At 47.9% G+C, this 23457-nt stretch overlaps 1 protein-coding gene and 1 long non-coding RNA gene across 3 annotated transcripts; one reads left to right on the plus strand and one right to left on the minus strand.

Moving 5' to 3' along the window:
* Window positions 1-11558: 11558 nt before the first annotated feature.
* IRF2BP2 (interferon regulatory factor 2 binding protein 2) lies at window positions 11559-15435 on the minus strand. Of its 2 annotated transcripts, none has more exons than XM_040624318.1 (2): window positions 14383-15435; window positions 11559-13752 (listed from the first exon to the last, which is right to left on the minus strand). In XM_040624318.1, exons 1-2 carry the CDS (start codon window positions 15377-15379, stop codon window positions 13037-13039), a joined length of 1713 nt encoding a protein of 570 aa, XP_040480252.1. In that variant the 5' UTR covers window positions 15380-15435; the 3' UTR covers window positions 11559-13036. The 2 variants fall into 2 exon arrangements, with proteins under 2 accessions (XP_040480252.1, XP_008687880.2); XM_008689658.2 differs by having other exon boundaries at window positions 14335-15435.
* Window positions 15436-17132: 1697 nt separating this feature from the next.
* On the plus strand, window positions 17133-23062 carry LOC103661888. The gene is made up of 2 exons (XR_568304.2): window positions 17133-22641; window positions 22732-23062. It is a non-coding gene; the product is annotated as an uncharacterized LOC103661888 (long non-coding RNA).
* The last annotated feature ends 395 nt before the right edge of the window (window positions 23063-23457 follow it).

Raw genomic sequence — 23457 nt, forward strand, 5'->3', positions numbered from 1 at the left:
TCCCCACATTGACCCCCGGCAGAGGACAGCCATGCAGACTCGTGACTGACGCCGGAAGGGACAAACAATTGGAAATCCATTCCCACTGCAGGTGGTGAGGGAAGGTTCTGTGCAGTGGGGGTTTGGATCGAGAACTCTGGAGTTGGAGGGGATGCAATTTAAATGAGGATTTCCAGAAGGCCTATTAGAGAGCTCTTGTTCCCACAGAGGGCCCCTGGGGAAGCCCTGAGTGGCAAGATCTCAGGTGTTGGGTGAGGGAAGAGAAGATGATGGGTCGGTCACCCCCCACCCCACACTCTGATGCGTCCTGCTTGGGGATAAAAAACAAGCTCTAGGTTTATTGGTGTGATTGCCCCAAGGAGACTTGATGTACCCCTTGACTTAGCCCTCACAGTCAGCTTAAGAAGTCGGTGCTCTTCTTATCCCCATTCTACAGATGAGGAGACCAAGGTTTAGAGACAGCACAGAACTTATCCAAGGACAAGTTGGTGGGCCCAGGCTGTGCATGAAGGCAGTCGTGCCTTTGACCACTTCGTGCTGTTCTTCATTAAATCTTTCACTAAAGGAACCACTGCAACCAGCTCTGACGGCCACCCGGGGAGCTGTTAGGAGAGCCGTGCTGCTGTGCACCCTTCCTGCTACCCCCCCTTTCCTCTCTCCTCCCGTGCCAGGAGAAGGTGGGGGGCCAGAGCAGGCACAGCCAGCACCCACTCTGGGTTCGGCCATCAGAAGCCATTCCCACCATCGCTGTAGGCCACCCTGAGGGAGTCTGACACCAGCCAACCCCAAGGAGAAGCTGCTTCGTCCTGCTTTACCTGCAGCCCCAGCTCTTACCCTTGTAAAAGCACCTCACGATACATCACCCTCTGACTCGGACTCTGGTGCGTTTGTTGGCATATGCCCCTGACCTTTTCTTCCTGGTTTTGCTGCTCTGTGCCTGTCTGCGGGAACCCTCTTGCCTGGCTAAACAGTTTCTGTAGGATCCCTGTGCTTGCTAACCCCCCAAGATCCATCCCACTGAGTTGAGCTCTGTTCCTTCTCCCGGTCCCTTCTGGCAAGCCCTGCCCTGTGGCTGGCCATGCTCAGTTTCCTCCTCCGCGCAGCCCTCCTGCTGCTCTCTCTCCAGCCGAATGACCGTGTTTCCACTGAATCTTCCAAATACATTTTTATGACTCTTATCTTATTGTTTAAGATTTTGCACCACACTTCCCTCATGAGACTAAATTTATTGCTTTAACAAATATTTACTGAGAACGTTCACATGCCACACACTATTAGGCCACAGGGGATGCTTTGCCCTGCCTCGTGGGGTTTACACTCTAAGGCATGCAGGTGTTGGGGTGCAGGGGAGACAAAAAGTTATAAACCAACAGATACATTCAATGTTTGATGGGGAACAGTGCCAAGGGGAAGAATCGAAGAGGGAACGGGGGGTAGGTTGGGATGGTTTTTTTTTTTTTTTTTAAAGATTTTATTTATTTATTTGACAGAGATAGAGACAGCCAGCGAGAGAGGGAACCCAAGCAGGGGGAGTGGGAGAGAAAGAAGCAGGCTCATAGCAGAAGAGCCTGATGTGGGGCTCGATCCCATAACGCCAGGATCACGCCCTGAGCCAAAGGCAGACGCTTAACCGCTGTGCCACCCAGGCGCCCCGGGATGGTTCTTTTATATAGGGTAGGTGGTAAGCTGAATAACGACCCCCCAAAGATATCTGTGTTCTAACACTCTGAACCTGTGTATATGGGATGTTACAGGGTAAGGAGACTTTGCACATTTGATTAAGTTAAGCATTTTGAGATGACCAGAGTATCCTGAACTACTCAGCTGAGCCCAATGTAATTCTAAGTCTTTATAAGAGGAAGGCAGGAGGCAACGTGGGGACAGAAGCAAGAGGGTGGAGTGGTGGCAGGAAGGGGTCACGAGCCGAGGAATGTGGGCATCCTCCAGGAGCTGGAAAGGGCAAGGAGACGGGTTCTTTCCCGAAGTCTCCAGAAGGAACCAGCCCCGTCAACATCTTCAATTTAGTCTTCCGACAGCCAGAACTCCAAGATAGTAATTTTGGGTTGTTTGAAGGCACTAAATTTGTGTTAATTTGTTACCCAAGCAACAGGAACACTGGGGTGGAGACCTGAAGGGAGTGAAGGAGTGAGCTATGCATACATCTTGGAAGACCATTCCAAACAGAGAAGAGCAAATGCAAAGGCCCTGAGGCAGGAGCCTGATAAGCGAGATCAAGAAATAGCCGGAAAGACAGTGTGGCTGAAGTGAGCACGGGTCCGAGCCAGGTCTGAGAGCTAGCACGGCCATGCATCTGACTCTAAAGGAGATAGAAAAGTATCTCAACAGTTTGAGTGAAGGAGAAGCAAGATCAGGCCAATATTTTTAAGGTTTATTCTGGCTGCTGCATTGAAAATAAACTGCAGAGAAGAAGGGATAAGCTGGAAGAACAGTTCAGAAGCCTCTGCTTTGCCTCAGACAAGAGATGATGACGGTTTCAACCAGGTGGCAAGAGGTGATCAGATTCTGATTACATTTTTTTGAAGGTAGAGCCAAGAGGATTTGCTGAGAGATTGGATGGAAGGTGTGTGAGAAAAACTGAAGTCTACAGCCCTGCAAGGTCTGCGGCCCAAGCCACTGCAAGAACTGCCATTTAGTAAGAGAAGAAAGCCTGAGGGAAGAGAATTCGGGGGCTGGATGTGCGGGACTCAGAGAAGGACATCGAGGGCAAGGTATTTGGAGTCAGCATATAAATATTATTTTGAAACCATGATTCTGGACAAGATTACCGAGAGTAAGTGGACAGAGAGAAAAACCATCTGAGGTCTGAGCCCAAGGCACTCCATTCAGCGAGGTGAGTCAGTGAGCTGGGGAGTTGGAGAAAGAGGTTTCTGGAAGCCAACCTGAGGACACTGTTTTAAAATAACTCTCTAGGGGCGCCTGGGTGGCTCAGTTGTTAACCGTCCGCCTTTGGCTCAGGGTGTGATCCCGGCATTCTGGGATCGAGCCCCACATCAGCCTCCTACACTGGGAGCCTGCTTCTCCCTCTCCCACTCCCCCTGCTCGTGTTCCCTCTCTCGCTGGCTGTCTCCCTCTCTCTCTGTCAAATAAATAAATAAATAAATCTTAAAAAAATAAAAAATAAAATAACTCTCTAACTCCAGCCCGAAGCCCAGCACTGTGGGGTGATGTGCCCAAATTCATCAAGCCCTTGATATGTGCTGGGTCCCAAGGTATGCGTGTTAGAGACCTCTGTCATTCAATCCCCTCAACAACTCCATGAGGTAAGTAATATCCTTAACCCATTTCACAGATAATTAAATTGAGGTCAGAGGGTTAAATGCTAAGGTTAGGAAGAGGTGGAGCTGGGGCTGAAATTCAAGAGCCCATATTCTGCCCCACAAACTAGACCTGCAGGGGAGAGGGGGAGGGAGCCAATGAGTGAACGCAGACATGACTACGCCCAGGCAGGTGGTTCTCCTCGTGTGACTTTTCCTCTTCCATCTCTCCTTTCCTTCTTCGCTGCTTGCGATTTGCCTCATCCATGAACAGCTCCAACCTGACTCATTCCATCGAAGCCCCCAACGTCTCAGCAAACACTGGCTGATAGATGAAGGACCCCCGGCTCAGTCTGGTCACGGCTGACACCCCTCTCAGGCAATGTGTGTCATGGAGACTCCGGTGAGTTCCTTCCAGGGCCACAAACGTGTGGTGTCGATGAGCTCGGAAGGCTTACTTACGGAGGTAAAGACCCACGTGCAGAGAAGTGTGATTTACAAGAAAATGAAACACTTTTTTACACACCCAACATTTTTACCAAAGTCAAAATTCAGTGAAGGTGTGTTTTTCTTTTTCATCAGACATCATTTTTATTGATTGATTATTTTAAAAACCACAATAGGCTCAAACATGTCCTCACCCCACCCCTACCTGCCACCAGGTGGCAAATACCACCCCTGCCTTTAGAGCCATCTGAGTGCTTGGGATAGCCATTTGGGTGGTTTACGGGGAAGGTGGCCCTTCAGTAAATAAGTCTGAGCAGAGAAACTTTTAGGAAAAGTATTCATTTCCTTCATCTGTGGTCTGTATTTTAATTTTATTTCCAATAGAACTGTGCATCCCCCCAAGGGGATGACACCTTCACGAATCATCTGCTGCTACGCTTTACACTGGGTGGGTGTCCTAGGTACCCGACTCTAGCCAGAGAGACGATGCATCTTCTATGATGACAGCAGGGGGAGCCCCTTCTCTCCAGTGTTTCGAGGCTGTTTGCTATTTTTCCCTTTGATACAATAACCAAGAATCTATATTTTTAGTGGTACACATTCACGGCACCCAAATACCTAACGGGCATCACGGATACCCAGTGCTTTCTCGTGTCTGGCTGATAGATGAAAAACCAAAAAGCTGTCATCAAGATAGTCCAGTCTGATCCCTTTGCCCCTACTAAGGTAAGTACATGGTAATTTAAAAAAATAATAATTGCCAATAGAAGCACAAAACTTGATTGAATTACCTGAAATGGCCACCCAAAGCCCAAGAAGTCCTGGAGGGTTCCTGACTTCTGTTCCAGTGTTGTGTGTCTCGTGCAGAATTGGACAGTCGTGAGGCGTGTTCACATAAAGCCTCTCTCAGCATAATTCCCTCTTAAAGATCTTTGTGAAGGAGCCGAGCAGGTGACTCGAGTGTCACCGTGTTGAGAGCAAGAGTCACAGGAAAAGAGCAAGAGTAGCTTCCTAGGACCGAGCTGCAACCTGAGAAGCCTTCTGAGTTCCTGGATAAAATATATAAGGAGTGGGCTGTTCTGTAGGAATCCACCTCAAGCTTCTCAAATGTTTTTGCGCCTGTTGTCTGGAAAGAAATATAGGTTGGTGAAGGAAGTCATTTGCTAGACTTGGGTCTAGGTATTCTCAAGCCTGGAGCACGGCTTTATTCATGTATTTATTTATTTATTTCCCATCCATCTACCACAATCAAGTTTCAACAATGACTGAAATTATTATACAACACTTAGTCCACAGTTGAGGTTCCTCAGCCCCCACTGCAAGGCTGGTAACGAATGGCATTTTAGTGCTACTGCAGGGTATTAGATTTAATAATTAACAAAAATGAGAAGTTAACGAACCGCGGGGCACCTCAAGCGCCCAACAGTACCATGATGAGATAAAAACTTCTTTGCTGTTGTTCTAATTGAAAGAAAGGTTTCTCTATAAAAAGGCAACTCCGTTTTAGGCAGTCCGTGGTTACAGTACTTTATTTGACTTCGTAGTATCCATATGGGCATGTCCTGAGGTCTGCTTAATAAACACATTTTTATGGACATGCACTGTGCGTGCATCGGTGTGCTTTCCCCGAAGACAGATGCCCCTTAAATATGAGTGTTTACTCCACCAGCACGGAACATTTGCCTTATTATAGCCACAGTCTTAGGAATTTAAAAAAAAAAAAAAAAAAAAAAAAAAAAAAAAAAAAAAAAGCTAGCATCATGATTTCCAAAAAGGGAGTGACATTTGGGGCAGCTCTTGTCATGCGCCCTCCCCAACTTAGAAAATCCACCCAGGACAGCCGGCAGCGCGTCAGGGACCCTCGCAGCAGCAGCCAAGGCTCTTGCTGACGTACGGTGGATCTTTTCTGGGCAACCGAGGGCTCGCCACACCCCTGAGCTGGCTGGCACGCCGCTTGCTCGCCTCGCCCGGCAGGAGCCAGACCTTTACTTTATTTGGTTCACGACGCGGTAACCAGTCCAGCGCGCGCGGCCGGGGACGCACGCGGCCGGGAGCGCGCGCGCACGGTCCTCCGGGCACGCGGGCGGGGGCGCGGGGCCGCGGCTCCTGGCTAATTATAGCCGCGCAGCTGGCGCGCTGGCGGGGCGGGCCCGGGCGCCGACGCCCCCGTGGGGTCCCGCCGTACGGCCCCACGTGCGCCGAGCGGGGTGCGGGGCGAAGGCGCTGCGCCGGCGGCCCCGGCAGAAGTTCTGGAATAAATAAACACGGGCGCGGCGTGAGTCAGGGTGCCGCGCTGGAAACCGCAGCGAGGTCTCCTCGTGGGCGCAGGCCCTGACGCAGGCTGCTGGAGAGGCAGGGAGCCTCCTCCCCTTTCCTTCCCCTCCAGTAAACAGGGCTTGGCAGCGCTGGCCGCTGTTTTCTTCCTTTCAAAAACGCCGCTGTGAGCCACAATAAAAAAGTGAAAAAAAGAGAAAGCTACAATTTGACGATTTTGACCGGGCCAAGATGTTTCCAAATGGCCTCTTGGTACTTGTAGGAAGATACTGAGGTCCGGCGGCCCCTTTCATGCATGGCGGTTGCATGCTGGGCGTAATGAATTTCTTGTGTGCAAGCACTTTAGACTGCGGACTGTGTTCCTGTGTCAGAGTCCTACTGAGGTTTCAGATAGAAGTTCTAGAAAGAGACTCCATCCTCCACGTAAGGATTTAGCCCTAACTATACTTTCCAAACTGGTGCAAGGGAACCGACGCGGGGTTAACTTTCCTCCAGATGGGCCCTTCATCAAGCAAACTGACATCCCCTTCCTATCTGTGGAATTGTCTTTAAGCTCCAAGAGAGCTGGGGCCTAGACTCTCAGCTGTTCAAAGCCTGGAATGATGTGCCTACTTACTAGGTGTCAAATAATAAGGGCGACAACCCATATGGTGCTTATTAAGAGAATAGTATTCCAAAACTTCTCTAATGACTGTGACCCTCCTGTGAAATTCTGATTTCAGTTGTATATGGGGTACAATAAATCTTTATCTGTTATCACCAAAAAAAAAAAAGTTAACGGAATGGCTGTTTGGAGGCAGAAATAACAAAAACAGAGGTAAGAGGCTTTCATCCTGGGTTGAGGCACGCAGCGCCTGTTCTGCTTTGCAGCGCACGCAGCCTTCTCAGTCTTTGGAGCACACGGGAGGACCCAAGCCCAGGCTGTGTGCAACAAAATGCTGATTTATTCAGACCCAGGCCGTCCCTACTCCTACGTTTCACTTCTATGCAGAAGAACTCTTACTGCTGTGGTTAATATTTTAAAATCAAACAGTAAAAGAAGGTAAAAGCTCAGTAATCTGAAGCTCTTTTAATAAGCTCTTATTATACCTTAAACTTACTTTTAATGAACTCTTACTATACATTAAAACAAATTTAGGCCCTGAGTTCTGATGAAGTGTTTCTGGACTTATTTTTCCTGTCAATATAAATAGCCACATTAACAGTTCAAATTATTTGATTTCAAACCATCATGGGAAAGAGAGTTTCCAAAAGGCAGAGAAATATGCAATGACCCAAATATTTATCTGCTGAAGTTGCTGAGTACCTACGCAACAACACGTGACTCCTTGGTTGTGCGTGATGCCTGTCCCCTCGTGGGCATCTGAATGTTAACTGGTAGTAGTGATATAGAGAACGCAATAGTCACTGCTAAGTAAACGTGGTTAAGTGATGGGCTCTACAGATTATATAACACAGTTCATTTTCCCCAAAATGCAAAGTATATTTAGAAATATTCAAATGGGACATTATTACTCTGTATAGGATGTCTTATCTCAGCATCAAGGGCTTCTACGGAACTGCTGGAGGAGGCTCTTCGATTATGCAATCCAACTTCTAACGTCCATTCAAAAGATGAGATCAACCAGTGCATTGAAGCTTCCAATTTAAACTAGGAATCCCGTAGTCTCTTATCCAGGCCTTGTCTGACCTAAAAGAAAATCACCTCCTAGAGGATTTTCGTGGCTGACTTTGTGATAAATTTGATGTGCACTGAAGACTCATTTTACGAAGACTTTTGAGTTTTAAAGGGCTACATTTTTTTCAAAGCAGTATTATAGAAAAAACTGCTTATACCATTCCAATAGGGTTGTTCTAGTAAGGAGATTTTACTCAATTGTTTCTCAGATTCAAAATAAAAGAATAGCTTTAAGATCCAATGTCTACATGACTCTAAAAATGATTTTGACCATAGCATACGTTTTTCCCCTAAAATACCTTTTCTGTAGTTTGTATGGGTTGGTTTATGCTGCTTAGTGCCATACAGAAGAACACAATAGTTTGTGACAAAGATCAGTGCTGATGTAGATTTCATATTCTATAATTTAAAAAAAATGATACCTTGAATTTAAAAAGTAAAGTTTTTTAAAATCAAGCATTTGAAATTGTATTGACACAGGGAAGGAGCAGGTAACAACAGACTAATGGGTTAAAACAAAGTTCACTGTTTAAGTAGGTATGAATTAGTTAATGGTAAATAGGGATAGTGCGGATATCCCTAATTATGGATTTATCTGGGGATTAATAGAGAAATCCACAGATAATCCATAAATCCAGTCACTTTCTACCTTCCGACCTCTGAATTTACGAATTGACTCTTTGTATATTGGCGTGTCTTTTAAATCACTGCCAGGGGTTCATAACTGGAGGAAAATGCAGGCTGTCAACAGGAACAGCAACAAAGGCTTTAGATTATTAATAATCTGGGAAGTTATGCCATAATTTTTTATTATAATCAATACTGTTGCTGTCAGAGGCCTAACCGGTGGCACTGAAGGAGTTAAACAGCATCCCCCACCCCTGCCTCTCATTTCTAAAACCCCAGATGATGAAGTAGGTAAATATGTATTCCATTCATTGGTGCCTCTGACCTTGGTCCGTGACAGAGGAAAGGCGTGTCTTCTCACACTGTTCCCTACGAAGAAAAGGCAAGCAAATGAGGGTGACTCAGGACTTCTAGTGGCCTACACACGACTGAACATTTTTCTGAATGATTCCACGTATACACTTTGGAATCAGGAAGAGAAACATTTTACTCTTCACTAACCAAATAAAACCATCTATAAATCATATGCAAAACAACTTTGAGTAACGAGGGACTTCAGTCTAGGAATTAAAAGGAGTTCTGTATTTTCCCTTTAACTTTTTTCCTCCTTTGGGGAATAAACAAAGACATCTGCCACATCAAGAGTCTGGTTTATTTGTTTTTTTTAACTGGAAACTGAATGCAATCATTAAAGTTTACTTTGGGAGGAGCTTTTGAAATTTTAAAAATGACTTCTGCAAGCTGCAGTCTTTTAAATTTTACTAAAAATAAAATTTAGCAGTTTTAAGTTTAAAAAAAAAAGGAATAGTTCAACATTTCTTTTAACCTGATTACTAAATGAAACATCGTGTTGTGTATTATAAGCTATAATTAACTTATTAAGAATACAGTTTCTTGAAAACTGCCTTAAGCAGGCTACTAATAAAAAAAATTATTGACACACTCATAGTGATGGGTCCCCCAAGTTACCAGACAACCCCTACTGATAATATACTCGGTTACACATTAACGGTTGCTGTTTAGTTTAAAACACATAGTCTGTGTGTACCCTATCCTCAAACTCTTTGTCAGGTTCACAACTTCCTTTCCTAAGAGTCTGCCAAGCCATTGATCAATAAAACGAGTGAAGGCTGCAAACCTCTAGGAACTGTCTTACAATGTCTTGCAAATGTGTGCTGGGGCTTCCCACCTCTTATCTCTTATTTATAAATTCAGATTTCAGGACGTCAATAAACCTCACAAAACCTCACACCTGGCTTTCGCTCTGACTTTATTCCAAAGCTTTCCAAAAGGTAGGCTATTTTCCCCCTCTTTTGTCTTCACTGCCTTTCACATAGCCCAACATGGCTGTTTCGTTCCAAAGCTTTCCAGAGAGCAGCTCCATGTCTCGACAGCCTTTTCAGTGTTGTCAGGATCTTTTCCTTCCAGTCTACGATTGCAGAGTGGCTGGCTCTACTGCAAGTTGAAAAATAAACAAGTGCTTTCTGGCTGTACTTTGTTCAGCTCTTCTCTTTATCTGTTTCCCTTATCCAGTTGCCCTTTCCCCCGGTCCCTAGCACTTTTTTTTTTCTACCATCAGTTGCCTTTTTGTTCTGCAGTCTTTTATCTCCTGTTCTTCTCCTGCAGTTCCAAACCCCAACCCCAACCCCACACATCCTTTGGTCACATTGCCGTTAGTGATTAAAGCAATAGCCATTCTGAGCTGACTTTAAAAAATTAGAAAAGGCCTCAGAAAATGTTCAGTGCTCCCAATTTTATCTTTATTTAATGCTAATAGTTAAAGAAAAAAAAAAGATACTGTAAATCTGACAAATGACAGAATGCAGGTGATTTTTCCATAGCGTGATTTTAAAATATAATAATGTAGATATCTGAGATTACACTCACTTCAGCTGACATGAATTTCATCATATATAGAAAAAGTATCACCTTCAACTTAAAAAAAAAGTAAAGGTTAAAAGGTGGCACACTTTAAAAATACGTGGTGGCCAAGGAAAGGTATATAGTAAAAGTTGTAAACCATGTGTACGTTCTCATAACTTTTAATGTGAGGCCACATGAAAGACAGTACATCTGTTAAATTCTATAAATTGTTAAAGCAAAAAGGGAAAGCTTTGACACCCCATCCCCTAATATTTTGAGTATTAAAAGCACAGCTGAAATATTTAGGATCTGAAATCTGATACTGCCCGTGTACAGGAAGTAGCTTTCTGACCTTTTTATCCAGCTGCGGAGAATCTCTGCACTGTCATCAGGTACAACAAAAGATCAAACCCGTGTCCCAGTGTTAACTTTTTAACTTAAGAGAATGCCAGAAAAATAACCCGGATCAACATTTTACAGCTGCAAGCCTTCCACGAAGGCCACCCAAGGGCCAGGCAGACTCATGCAGACCTTAGATTTTAATGGGAGTAACCTCAATACACAACCCTTTAAAGCTATTTCTATTCTCCCCCCTCCTTGAACACCAGCACAGAGAAACCATACGTTGTCTTTTCCACAGCTGGATAGACTTATTCAAAACAGCAGGATGGTTCTTTATTAATCTTTTTTGGAAAGCTTATCTGTATTGAGATTGCAAAGCATACAGATAGCTACCACGAATTAGGTCAAATGACTGATCAACTTGTAAAATCTATGAGGTCAAATTCCAGTTTATAATAAAGTGCTTAGATACACATTTATACAACAAACCATAATAGTTGAATTCTTTACACGTCTTTATGGGCATGTAAAATTGACTCTGGGTTTCTGCATGTGTGCATTTACATAAGAGAAACCAGTCTGATCTGAGTCATAGATGAGCCAATTAAAAAAAAAAAGTGTAACAACAAACTGGTTAATCATGCAACTCTGTTTGTAATATAACAATGACCGGTAACATGAATTTGCAGAGCATTAGTAATAGGTGCACTCATTAAAAACACTACAAAAAAAAAAATACTGTATTTGGTGCAGTATCTGATTTTCAAGTGTTAATAACTCGACCATTAAAAAATATTTGAGCAATTTAAAAAAGAAAGACAAAAACGTAACCAAAAAAGAATCCAAAGAGGGTAACAATCTCTATCTTCAAGTTAAAATAGAAGCTAGGTCGTAAACGATACACATAAGTTGTAGTAGACCTTGAAGCCATGATTCAGCCTAATTATAGGGCCAGTTACAAACACCTGAACATAAAAGGATTTAAAATAGTGTTCCTGTCAATGTTAGATCGTAACAGCACAAAAGAAAAACCAGTATCACTGTGAGACAACTATTTCTAATAACAGATGATTTATTGGTTTAAAAAAAATCATTTTACTGATGCAAAATAGTAATCAAAAGAAATTAGTTTACAAAAGGTTTCTAAGAATAGTTTGAGAGGTGGGGCCTGCCTATTATTAAAACCCTTTCTTTAATTTTCACTAGTTTATCTTTTTTTTTTTTTTTTTTTCCAGAAGAACAGTATTATTCACTTGGTATTTCAAACACATGTAAGAAGGAAATTACAGGTTTCCTCCACCCCCATCTGGGCTGTCACTGATATGCCCACGGGCAGTCCTGGCAGCACCACGCTCTGTTACTGTCATTGTACCATACTGTATTTAGCACTCACTAGAAACGGGGTGTAGGTGATAGTACCAACAGCAATAGCACTACAGGTAAATGATAAAAAAACAAAACGAAACACAAAACAGAAACGAAACCAATCCCACAATCTCCAAGTTCACCTGAACTGTAACTTCTCTTGCGACTCTTTTTAAAGGAAACGACACCACCAACAACAAACAGAGCTCTAGGGTGTTTAAAAAAGATGAAGTGGCGCTGCAGAGCCAGGCTCTGTTCAAAGATGGCAGTGCCATCTTGTACACACCACCATCCATTACCACCGTCTTCAGTCACTGAATTGTGTATTATGTAACCAACTAGCATGCAGCATTGTAATCCTACAACTGATCACGTGGGCAGTGAACAGTGGTCAACTTTGCCTTTAAAAAAAAAAACAACAAAAAACTCCCCCTCCCCCCCCAAAACCACACAGTCCTGAAAATCTCTCAGCAGCAACTCTCAGGCAGTCATCAATATCCCAACAACTGAACTTTAAGAACAAAACAGAGAAAGATTCAAAATCTATTTTCCTACTACTCTGAGAGGACAATGTTTTGGGGTAAACTTGGTGACATTTCTCAGTGGCATGCCGCCCACTTCACAACAGTGCCCCCTTCGCTCATTCCCTTTCCTTCTCCACCAACTGGCCTCCAGCCTGAGAGAAGGGCCAGCAATAAGGAATAACAGACAGTAAGGCAATCTTACAATGTCAGAAAATGTATTTGGCTTTTTTTTTTCTTTTTAAAATAAGTGCATACAAATACAGCTAGAAGCATTTCGGATTTGCCAAGTGCTCTAAAAAAGCAGCGCAAGTCACAGCCTACATTGAACGGTAACTGTCACCAGGATAATAAAGCACAAAGATATGCTAATAACATTAACAAAAGAAGAAAATGCCTTTATAAGTACATACCTTTTGTCGTCAAAAAAAATATAGAAACACAATGTATTCAAAAAAATCAAAATTATACAGCCATGTTTATGAAGTCTACATTTCCCTTGTCTTGGATATATATATATATATATATGTGTGAGTGTGTGTGTGTGTGTATATATATATATATATATATATATATGGAGATATATACACAATTCAAGCAGTTTTAGTTAAGGGTAATCATCAGGTTTTTCTGAAACCGGAAAGTCACGAGTCTCTCTCTTTTTTCACTTTCACATCTCCAGCAAGGATGGTTGCAATTTCCCCTTGCATAAAGGCCCAGGGGACATTGGAGCCCACAAGAGGGCATTTTTCCCCACTGGGACAATAGACCTCTCCACTAGCTCCCTGCTGTTTGATGCTTTGTCTGGAGCAAGGGAAGCAGAACTTGTGCGAAGGGACAGACGGGCACTGCACAAAGTGGGTGTCCTCCAGCCGCTCGTGGCAGAGGGTGCAGCACAGAGGGGCGCTGGCTGCCAGAGAAGAGTCTGGGAGGCTGGCAGGGTGCACTGGCTCCAGTCCTCCTGTGCTGCCTGCCGCCTGGCCCCCCACCTCTCTGGGGCCTAGCCTTCTTTGGTTCATAGAGGACGGAGAGGGTGGACTGCTACTATTCCTCCTGGTAGTGGAGTGAACCTGGTTGGCATCTTTCGAGGCATGACTGCCCCCTGCATTGTCTGCTACTAAGATCAGGGCGGCCATGGGCGACTGGCCATTCTGAGCCGCTTCAGGCGGTGTGGTCCGGTTGGAATGAGGTGAGGCAGTGGGTGGTGGTGGAGACACAAAAGAGGATGTAGGAGTAATGGGGATCTTGAGCCCTTCTGTGGGTGTGGACAGCCATGGCTGTGCCTCTCCATTGATCTTAGGGGGCCCAACTTCACCTTCTGGTTCTGGAGAAGGCTTTCTTTTCCTTGCTGTTCTTGCAACTGGTTGGGGCGGGGGGGAAGAAAAGGGAAAAAATAAATAAATGGATGCGCACTGAAAAGGCCATTTCTTTTACTGACACAAAACAAGACTCACTAAAGAATTTCTATTCTCTTAAAGCTTGTATAGAAAATCTCACGAGTTTCAAGCGCACGTGCAACTCACAACACTTAAGACTTATGGGGCCCTGAGGCTGGATTTTAAAAGCCACAGAACACAGCACGTATGTAACAGCCTGTTTTTACACATGCATGCAGGTACCCAGGTTGAACTGTGCATACGATTGCTAACGTCCCCTAACAGGTTAAAAGGTGGCTGGTGCCCTCGCGCTCCCATCCAAGAATGTGCTGGGAAAGGAAAACCCTGTGTCAGTGCCTATCAGCCCAGTCTGACTCATCTCTGTTATGCTGCTTCAGCACATGAACACGTTGCCACTAAGCACTGGTTCCGCCTCAGGCGGATCAGGAAGTTGGGTGTTTGTTGTTTCTGGGCTGGGGCAGAAGGGTGAATAGAAAGAACACCCCCTCCTCTGCTCTGCGTCCCCCTTTCTCCCCTAGGTCCCCTCACTCCACAGCCGCCCCTACCTGCTTTAGACCCGTTGGCCCCGTTGGCCTCGAAACCCAACAACCTGCCTGCAGTCAGGGCCGGCTCCTTCTTAAACTTGCTCTCGAAGGGCCCCGAGTGGCCGTGCTGGTGCAGCGCCAGCAGCGTGTCTCGCACGGTCTTGGGCCTGTTGACCCAGTCCTGCTCTCCCGGCCCGCGGCCTTTGCTCGCGCCCTCGGCGCCCAGCTCGGTGGCCCCGGCCGCGGTGGCCAGGCTGTCGGTCGCGCCGCGGTGCGAGGGCGGCGGCGGCTGCTTCTCCTTGGCCGCCGCCTCGCGCTGCTCGTGCTCCACGGCCGCGCTGCTCGACACGGACGCTGGCCGCTTGTGCGAGCTCAGTTCGGCGGGCTGCGCCGAGCCCAGGCCCGCGGCCGCGGCCCCCGAGACGGCGGCCAGCGAGGCGGCGGCGCGGCCGCTAAGGCCCAGCGCGGCAGGCAGCGGCGTGGCCGAGCCGTTCATGAGCGGCACCAGGGTGGGCGGCACGGCGTGCCCGCGCCGCGGATTCGGGCTCTGGCGATTCAGCTCCGGGGGCTCCTCCAGCTTGGAGAAGCCGTTGGGCACCAGGATGCCGTTCACGGGCGGTGGCTGCGGCGTCGGCGGCTGGGCCAGGCCCGCGGCCGGGCGGCTGCCGCCAAAGTCGGAGCCGAGGCGCGGGGGCCGCTCGGCGGCGGCCGCCAGGGGGTAGCGCTCCAGGGCCTGCGGGGCGCGCGGGGTCGCCTCGGGGCCGCCGTGGCCCAGCTGCTGCTGCTGCAGGAGGATGTCCTTGGCCGAGAGCGGTGGCGGCTTGGCGGTGGCGGGGGCCGCGGCGCCGGGCGGGGAGCGGCCCTCCGGGAAGCAGCCGTGCGCCCGCTTGAGCTGCCGCGCCGTCTCGATGACGAACTCGACGCGGTCGGCGCCCTCGTAGTTGACGCAGCCGCGGCACACGGGCTCCGTGAAGTCCCAGATCATGGCCCAGGGCATGCGGGGCAGGTCACACAGGTAGCACGACTGCCGCCGGGACGCGGCCGCCACCGCCACCGCCGCGGCCATGTCCGAGGAGCCCGCGGCGCTGGAGGTGGAGGAGGAGGAGGAGGAGGAGGAGGAGGAGGGCGCCGCCGCTCCCCGCCGGCACCACGCGCGCCCTCCTCCCCCCCCAACCCCGCGTCTCCCCCACCAGCGGCGGCGGCGGCCGCAGAGGCGGCGGCGGCGGCGGCAAAGCCCGCGAAGGCTCGGCGCCCGCGCAGCGCCCCCGGGGCACGAGGGGCGGCGGGCGCGGGGCGAGGGGCTGCAGCCGCGGCAGCACGTCCCCCGGCCGGCGCGGGCGCGGGCGGGCGGCGGGGCGGCGCGGCGAGTGCGGGCGCGGCGGCGGCGGGAGCTCGGCCGGGGCCGCGGCCGGCCTCCAGACCGGGCGAAGACGGGCCGCGGGCGCGGGGAGCGCAGCAGGTGCGGCGGGGCCGGCGGGAGTGCGGGGGCGGGGAGGCCGGGGGGGCGGGGGGCGGGGGGCGGCCGCCGGGGCAGGCTCAGCCCGAGCGGCGGGGCATGCCGCGCCGAGGCGGCGGCAGCGGCCGGCTTGGAGCACGGGCGCGGCGCGGGCCCCGGGTCGCTCCGCTGCTCTCTCACAGCTCCTGGAATCGCCGCTCTCCAGCGCCCGCGTCAGCGCCCAGCCCTCCTCAGCTCTGCCGCCGCCGTCGCTGCTGCTGCTGCCGCCGCGGCCGCTCCACTTCTACAGACTTGATTCTTCGACAGCCTCGCACGGCGCCTGCGCGGGCCCCCTCCCCTCGCGCGCGCGCCCGCCCTCCCCCGCGCTCGCGCCCTCCCCCTCCCCCCGCGCGGAGGGAGAACGAGCGCTGCCGGGAGAGCCGGCTCCGCGGCGCCCGCCCGCGAGGCAGCGCCGCCCGTCCGCGCCGCGACCGGTGTCCCCGAGGTGAAGGCGGTGCAAGCGTGGTTTGCTTCCCTCCAGCCGCTCAGCTGCCTGCACTACTCGGTCACCGTTCCTCCCCTCCAGAACGTTTGGGCCACATTGTGCTAATGCTCGTGTTTTTAAAAGCAACACCACTTTGTGACTTGGTGCTGTCAGTCTCTTGAGGATGGGGATTTTAAATCTAGCGTGGTTCACAGTTTTGTTTTGTTTTTTAAGGAGTTACGTTTGAACTCCACTAAGTGCTTTCACACTCGCATTTGTCTGGGAAGGACACACGCGCCGGCGGTGCCCTTAAGTTTTACTAACAGAGAAGTCTGACTGTTCCCAAGCCTGGAACTGCGTCCACACGCCGTTCGGCGGAGCCCTCCCGGACGGGGGCGGGAGCGCGGTACCCCTTGCAAACACCAAGACTTCCTCTCAGCCCCGCCCTCCCCTCTTCCCCAGCACCAGCCTGCCCTGCGCAGCGGGGGTCCTCGCGGTGCCAGAGGACCCAGCCGCCTTATGTAGGACCGCGGAGCGGGCGCGTGACGTGGGCGCAGAACCGCGGATCCGCGTGCGCCGCCGCCGCCCAGTGCGCACGCTCCGCGCGGACGTGACTCGGCGCCGCTGGCACTGGCGGCCTCATTGAACGAATGCACATTCCAGGGATCCGGGGTCTACGGCCAGCGCGGTCGCGTCACCGCGCAGGCTCCGCCCCCTCCGGCAACAGTGGGCCTCCAGGCCCCGCCCCCGGCACCAAACTTGGGCTGGAGGTGGCGCGGGGCGCGGGCGTTGGGGTCCGCGCAGGCCGCGGGGGTGGCTGGCGGGCCGGCCCGTGGGCCCCGCAGGCAGCTGTCGCGCGGGGCCGGGCCGTCGGCTGAAGTCCCCGGCGCCGTAGGGGGGCGGGACCGACGGCGCAGCCGAGGCCAGGGTAGCCCCTGGTGCGTGCAAACCCGCCTGGCGCGAAGGCGGGGTGAGGCCGCAGAGCCTGCTCTGCCACTGTTGGCAGCCGCAGACTGTACCCAGACTGAAGTGAGCACTCGAGTTTCACACTTTTATCAGGAGGAGGAGCTGGTGTGTGTTATGGTAAATCACTTTTGGCTGGTCGTTAGTCTTACTGACTAATAGACGGGGGCTTAGTCACTCTCAGTTGGGACTTAGACACTTCAACTCTGTAAGGGCGGCCCTTTGGAGCTTCTTTTGTTGGAAAACAGGCCCACATCGCTCCCCGAGACTGGAATGGGCTGGTTAAGTGTGGGAAGAACAGGGTACTAATTATATTATCTTTCCTACAACTGGATTGGTAGGTGGAGAGAGAAAAAATCCTGCTGACGTTTCTCTCTAGTTGTTGCTATTGAAAATGCCAGGTTGCTTCAAAGGATTAACCACAACGAAGAGGAAAAACACCCTCAGCAAAGCAGTGGAGGGAGCTGCCTAAAGCACATGAAGAAACCTGTTCGAAAGTGGCACAGAAAACGTAATGCCAGACCTAAATGCTTTTACAGGCCAACCCTGCATGTCTTCTCTTGGGGATTTCCAGAGAAGGTGTGCTTGCCATAAAGGTCTCCCCATCTGTTCCCGGATCTTGCTTGCAATTGCAATCCTGCCTCACCCTCTTCCAGCTGGGAGAAGTGGGCCTGCCCAGATCCTTCCCTGGAGCAGCTGGTGCCAGTGGGCTTGGTCACTCCTGGTACCTGCTGCCTGGAACGTCTTTCGGGACCTGTCCCTCTGGTCACTCTCCATGGAGACCCTGTGCCACTCATTGTAGCACGTGACTTCTCTCTCTGGGCCACTGCCCAAAGTGGAGGAAGTCCAGTCTTTGTGCTGCAGAGAGACTAGCCATCTGAACATCCCCAAGAGATGGCCCCCACTAGGCAGTGACTGGAACATTAAAAACCAAACAAACAAAAAACCAAAAAAACCTCCTGTGTTAGAGCCATGGCCTAATTATACTCATTTACCTGCAAGCTGGTACTGTAATACCCTCAAGGGAGAGCCTGCCATTCCATCCCAAAATAGAAATACTGAGATACAAATTCTGCCTTGAGAGGGACTAAGTAAGGATTCTTGTAGAACGGAGCTTTTCTTCTCCAAATGAAGGGCATTTCCTTTTTATTTCACACGAGGAGTTTAATGTCGAAACCGAGTTGTTGTAACTTCCTTAATGAAATGCCTGCTGGAGAATGGAAAGGCTGTTTCAGTTCTGGTCTCTCTTGCCATAAAAGGCTCCGGGATCAAGGGGGTTAAGGCTGGCACTGGATCCGGGGCAGCAATTCCTTATATTGTATCAAAAGTCTTTCATGCTGCCTGGCCTTTCATGTAGCTCCGAAGCAGCTTTATCGATCTATGCTAAGTAAACATAGCTTTGTTTTCGTCTTCCACCCTCCGCCCTCCCTCCCGGCACAGACTGGAGTTGGATCCCTTCCAAAGCGGCTGCTGCAGCAGCTACAGCCGCCTCCTCCACACACAGAAGCAGGGTTTCTAGGGTGAGGCAATGCGTCTGCAATTCGCAGAGACAAGGCAGGAATTGTAATTGTAGTTCATCATGTGATGACTTATGAAAGAGGAAGTTGGTATGTTTTAGTCACGTAGACTCTGCCCTCTTGCTTAAGGCTGCAGGTCCTTTCAGAAGAGCATTATGACAGTCTTTGCCACTCAGAGTCAAGGTTACCAGGTTGGCTGCAGGGAGCTCCTACACGTTCATATGTGGACAGGCAGGTGGATGCCGCATGAAGGGTTGGTGGGGTGGTGGGTTGAGGCTGGCTTTTAACCAGAACGCTGAAATGCTGCAATTTGTCTTAAGAACTAAAGGAAATATTCTATGGGGAACACTTCTGCCAAGATTAGATGAAGCAACAGTCCTTTCCAGCTCTAATTTCGAAGACTTTTTAAAAATAAAAAGCCACAGTTTAGGAGCAAAAGGAAAGCCATTCTGTATGATACCATCAAAAAACAGGAATAAGGGAAGTGATCGGATGTTAAGCCAAAGGGTTGAGCAGTTCTGAGCAATAGCTCGGGGTGGAACAAATCTGCCCTCCCCACACTGCGATTTACATGGGTTTCCACTGTGTGAGCATTAAACATCTAAAATCTGAATCTGGTCCCCGGAGCTTACTCCCATGGAGATGCTCTTGTTAACATACCACAGCCCTGTACTGATAGTCCACAGGGCAGTGTAAAAAACATGGTTCCTTCCAGAGGACCCTGAGGGAACTCTGCCCTGAGGACACGCAACTGGGGGAGGGTTGCAACGTGTGTGCTCTCCACGAGGTGGTATTCCTAGAGACTGCTGAGTTCATGCACTTCACCCTATATTCACATGCGGAATCACAGCCTTCATTCTTTAGAGTGCAGGTTCTATTAATAGCATGATGTTGCAACCGTACTAGAGCTTCTTAAACTCTGACCCTGGCATATTTGGAGGAGGAAAAAAAGGCAGCCCCATGTCATTTGGATGTCTGTGGATAACATCCTCAGCTCCTTGTACTTGGGCAAAATTGCCATGAGATTGGAAGAGTGCATGTGCTACTCAGGGCTTTTCTACTTTAAAAAAAATTATAAATATGGACTTGAACGTATCTGTTAATGTCAATACATCTATACGTACTATGGAGAGTCATGACACAAATGAACCTTCTGTAGTAGATAGGAGAGCCTTTCTTCTAAGAAATAGCATTTTATGAGAGTTCTACTGGTTTTCAAATTGCAAATACACTTTTTTTAGAAATACTTTCCCTCTGTTTGACCTCTCCCTGCAGCCTGCCTCCCCTGTGCACAGAAAGCATTCGGATATTAAAGAGACTTTTGCATGTGGAGGAGATAAACTCTCTGTGGAGGGTCTAAGAATCAGGCCAAATAAAATCACAGGAGCTCTTAATCACCCGCATATTATACACAGAAGCTGTTAGTCACCAGCCTATGTGTAAACATATGTATAGGTCCCCATTTAGAGTAAAAATTGGGGTCTTGATGTAGGCTAACTACTTACTGTGTCAGAATTTAAAGAGCTAAGTGAAAAATACAGACAAAGGAGAGATTGAGGTCACACACTCGCTCAGTCTGCAAGGAAATTTGTAGGAGAACTGGAAGGGATTCAACAGCCATTTGCTGCCAGAACCCTCCTATTGACTTTTTGGAAAGAGCATGATGAAATGTACTTTTCTGGAAAAATGTCTGAATGCGGGTTTAACGGATATTTAAGACGCTCGCCAAAATCCTTTTAAAGATATCACTAGGAAGATGCTGACAAAATAGTGAACTAACTTCAAGGATAATGTTTGAAATTATTGAGATGGTTAATTTTCTTTCACTAGCTTACCTACTTAAAATGTGACTTTCCTGCATACCCTTTCAGTAGTAAGGGGACTGAAAAAATGGAAGATGTTGCAATTCTAAAAGGTTAAGGATCATATGATCACTTTGTGTTTATTATACCTTTCATATGGACATTCAAAAAAGATATTTCAATCACAAATTCTATTATCTTGTCATTCTTTTTCAGAAACCAAAACCTAAGGTGTTGAAAGATTAAGTGATTTGCCTACAGTAGCATTAAAGGTGTCAGAACTGAAATCCAGATATGAGTCCTGTTGCCTAATGATGTAGTCTAGAAGATTCTACTCGCATTTTGAATAAAAAAAAAAAAATCATGTAAGCACAGTGTAGAAACCTAGCAAGAGAGTGTTAACATTTGTGAGTGTTAACAAAAAGAATGTTAAGATGTGCCAATCTCTATCTATATTTATAGGGGGAAAAAAAGCAATTCTAGGATAGTTCACAGGACATACAATGCAAAGAACAGCAAACAATCACAGCAGATAGAGGGAGATGGTAGAGATGAGAGACAGTTGCCACCACGCCATGCCTGGGATGGGACTCCTTAAATGGCAAGCTATTTTGTGCTGGTCTTTGTGAACCTTAGATGAAAATCAATGTTGGTGGTAGGATAAAAGACGTCCATTCTGGGATTTAGTTGGGTGAGGATATGGTTTGGGCAGTCACCAAATTGGAATACTGTACCTCCAGCCCCATATGACGTGTTTTCTTAAAAACAAAAAGGAAAATCTCATGAAATCGTTTAATTTCTGTTAGAGGATTCCAATCCTAGCTACTTTGCACTCAGACAAATAAATACAAGGGGCTAGGGGGCCCTGAAAATAAAAAATAAAAAAAAAAAAAGTCAAGTCAGATATTCCATAGCCTTTCATGGTTGTAAAGGGCCTATAGGAAGCAAAATGATCATAACTTATTCCAAATAGGCTTTCGTTGTCATTGTTTGTATTTCTTATGAAAAAGAAGTGAGCCAATATGAACTAGACTGACTTTCTCTTGACAAGCTGAAAATATATTTTGTAAAAGAATGCCAATCAGTGGGAAAATTTGGCCTTTACCAATGGGGTTTCAATAATCTGTGCTGGTGGCTTACTTGCTCTAGTCTAATGTGTTTAGAAACAAAAAACAAACAAAAAAGAAGAAGTAGAAGAAGGAGTTCCAATCCAAGATGGCAATGTAGGGAGACCCTGAACTTACCCCCCTCCATGGAACACGCTAGAACAGTTCTTCCCAAAGAAGCACTAGGGGCCAACCCAACAGCTTCTCCACAACAAAGAATAGAACAGGAAAAAAAAAAGTAGTATTGTCATTTAAAACAATTATTTTATGTGTATAGGTGAGATTCAAATAATACCCAAAGATCTAAATGTTTAACTGTAAAATTATTTCTCCGTTTTTTTTGTGTGTGTGGTCAGTTTTATGTACAGAGGAGACACAGAGAGCTCCCTGCAGAAGGAAAAAAAGAAGAAAAATTTAAAAGGCTCATGGTGGGCTGTCATTTATTAATCGGAGTAAGTGCGCGTCCGCATGGGCACATCCGCTCCTGTGCCCACACGGCAATGCCTGTTTGCCAAGGGGAGTGCAAAACCATCGAGACAATTAAGATTCACACTCAGAGCTGAGTTGACACAGGGAAGAAGAAAACTAACTCCAGCTGTGTGGGGACAGACAGCCTGAGTTTGTGCCCCAACAAAAGACCACTGGTAGACAGAAATAAAGAAAGAGATTTCCTAATGGGCAACTGCCTAAATATAGTGTGTTTACTAAAAAGCTTGTCACAGACAGCTAAAATGCAAGTACGGATGAACTTTGATGGACTTGTTGGCCCGCCTTGTCAGCCCTTCCAGCAAATTCCTAAGTGAGGAAACCCGGCTGAAACTTGCCTGCGAACTACAACACATGCAAACTTCCTAGGGGCTATCTCTTAGCATTTCAGAGAGAGCTCGATTTTGAACATTTTCCAGGGTTAACAGATCAATTCGTTCTTCTTCACCATGACAAAGCCGTCGTGTCCGTTCCCTTTTTCAATTTATTGGGGCACCAAGGCAATGAAGACCTTGCCTTCAAAGAAAACGTGCAGGTAAACAACAGCTAGAAGTCACGTTTCCCAGACTGCAGTTCTTTCTTTAGCCCACTGGTGGGCTACCTCCTATTTCTGTTTTCTTCCCAGGTTCTTTTTTACATACATGTAAATACCTGCACAGGAAGTGGCCGAGGAACCATGGGTTCTGTTCACACACCTGGCAGATCTCCTGACGCAGGTCACTGGGACAGCCTGGGCCTGGCGTTTCTCTGTACCAGGAGAGGAGGCGCTGAACTCGATGCCATTTCTACTCAGACCCTTCCCACGCTGGGCGATTTAACGGGACTATGGGGGAATTTGACAGACCCAAGCCCGACACACGTGGCATCACAAAACAATGCAGAAAAATGACCAGCGAGTGTCTGCCCATTATTTTGGGGCATTGTGCCATCCAAATAAAGTTGTGAGGTTAAGTGGCTACCAGATCATCACATCATCTGAGAACATTATGTCTGCTTGGTTTGGGCTCCGATCCCAGGCTAGGAGTGTCTAAGCCACGGTCTGTACTTAGTTTAAGTTAGCCAGGGCAAAAGCATCTGTATCAGCATTAATATGCCCAATTAAAGTGTCTCAAGACTTACGGAAAATATTTCTTTCCACAAGAGACCGCCTTATTTTATTTTAAATATATTTATATATTTTAATATATATATATATATGGGCAAAGATTATGTATATATGTATATACTTCATACAAAATGGGCAAAGATTCAATATCCTATCGGCAGCCCCTTCAGATTACTCAAGAGGACCTCAGTTGAGAAAAACAAAAAACTGTTCCACACACTGACGGGCATTTGGCTGGTAGATCAG

This window comes from Ursus maritimus, unplaced genomic scaffold (assembly GCF_017311325.1).
Source record: "Ursus maritimus isolate PB19 unplaced genomic scaffold, ASM1731132v1 scaffold_7, whole genome shotgun sequence".
Lineage (NCBI taxonomy): Eukaryota > Metazoa > Chordata > Mammalia > Carnivora > Ursidae > Ursus > Ursus maritimus.

Excerpts from the sequence above, each read along its gene's own strand:
- IRF2BP2 (XM_008689658.2), bottom strand. The coding sequence starts at position 15,379 with ATGGCCGCGGCGGTGGCGGTGGCGGCCGCGTCCCGGCGGCAGTCGTGC. Across the intron at positions 13,753-14,334 it reads GGCCAACGGGTCTAAAGCAG|TTGCAAGAACAGCAAGGAAA; the intron begins GTAGGGGCGGCT and ends CGCCCCAACCAG.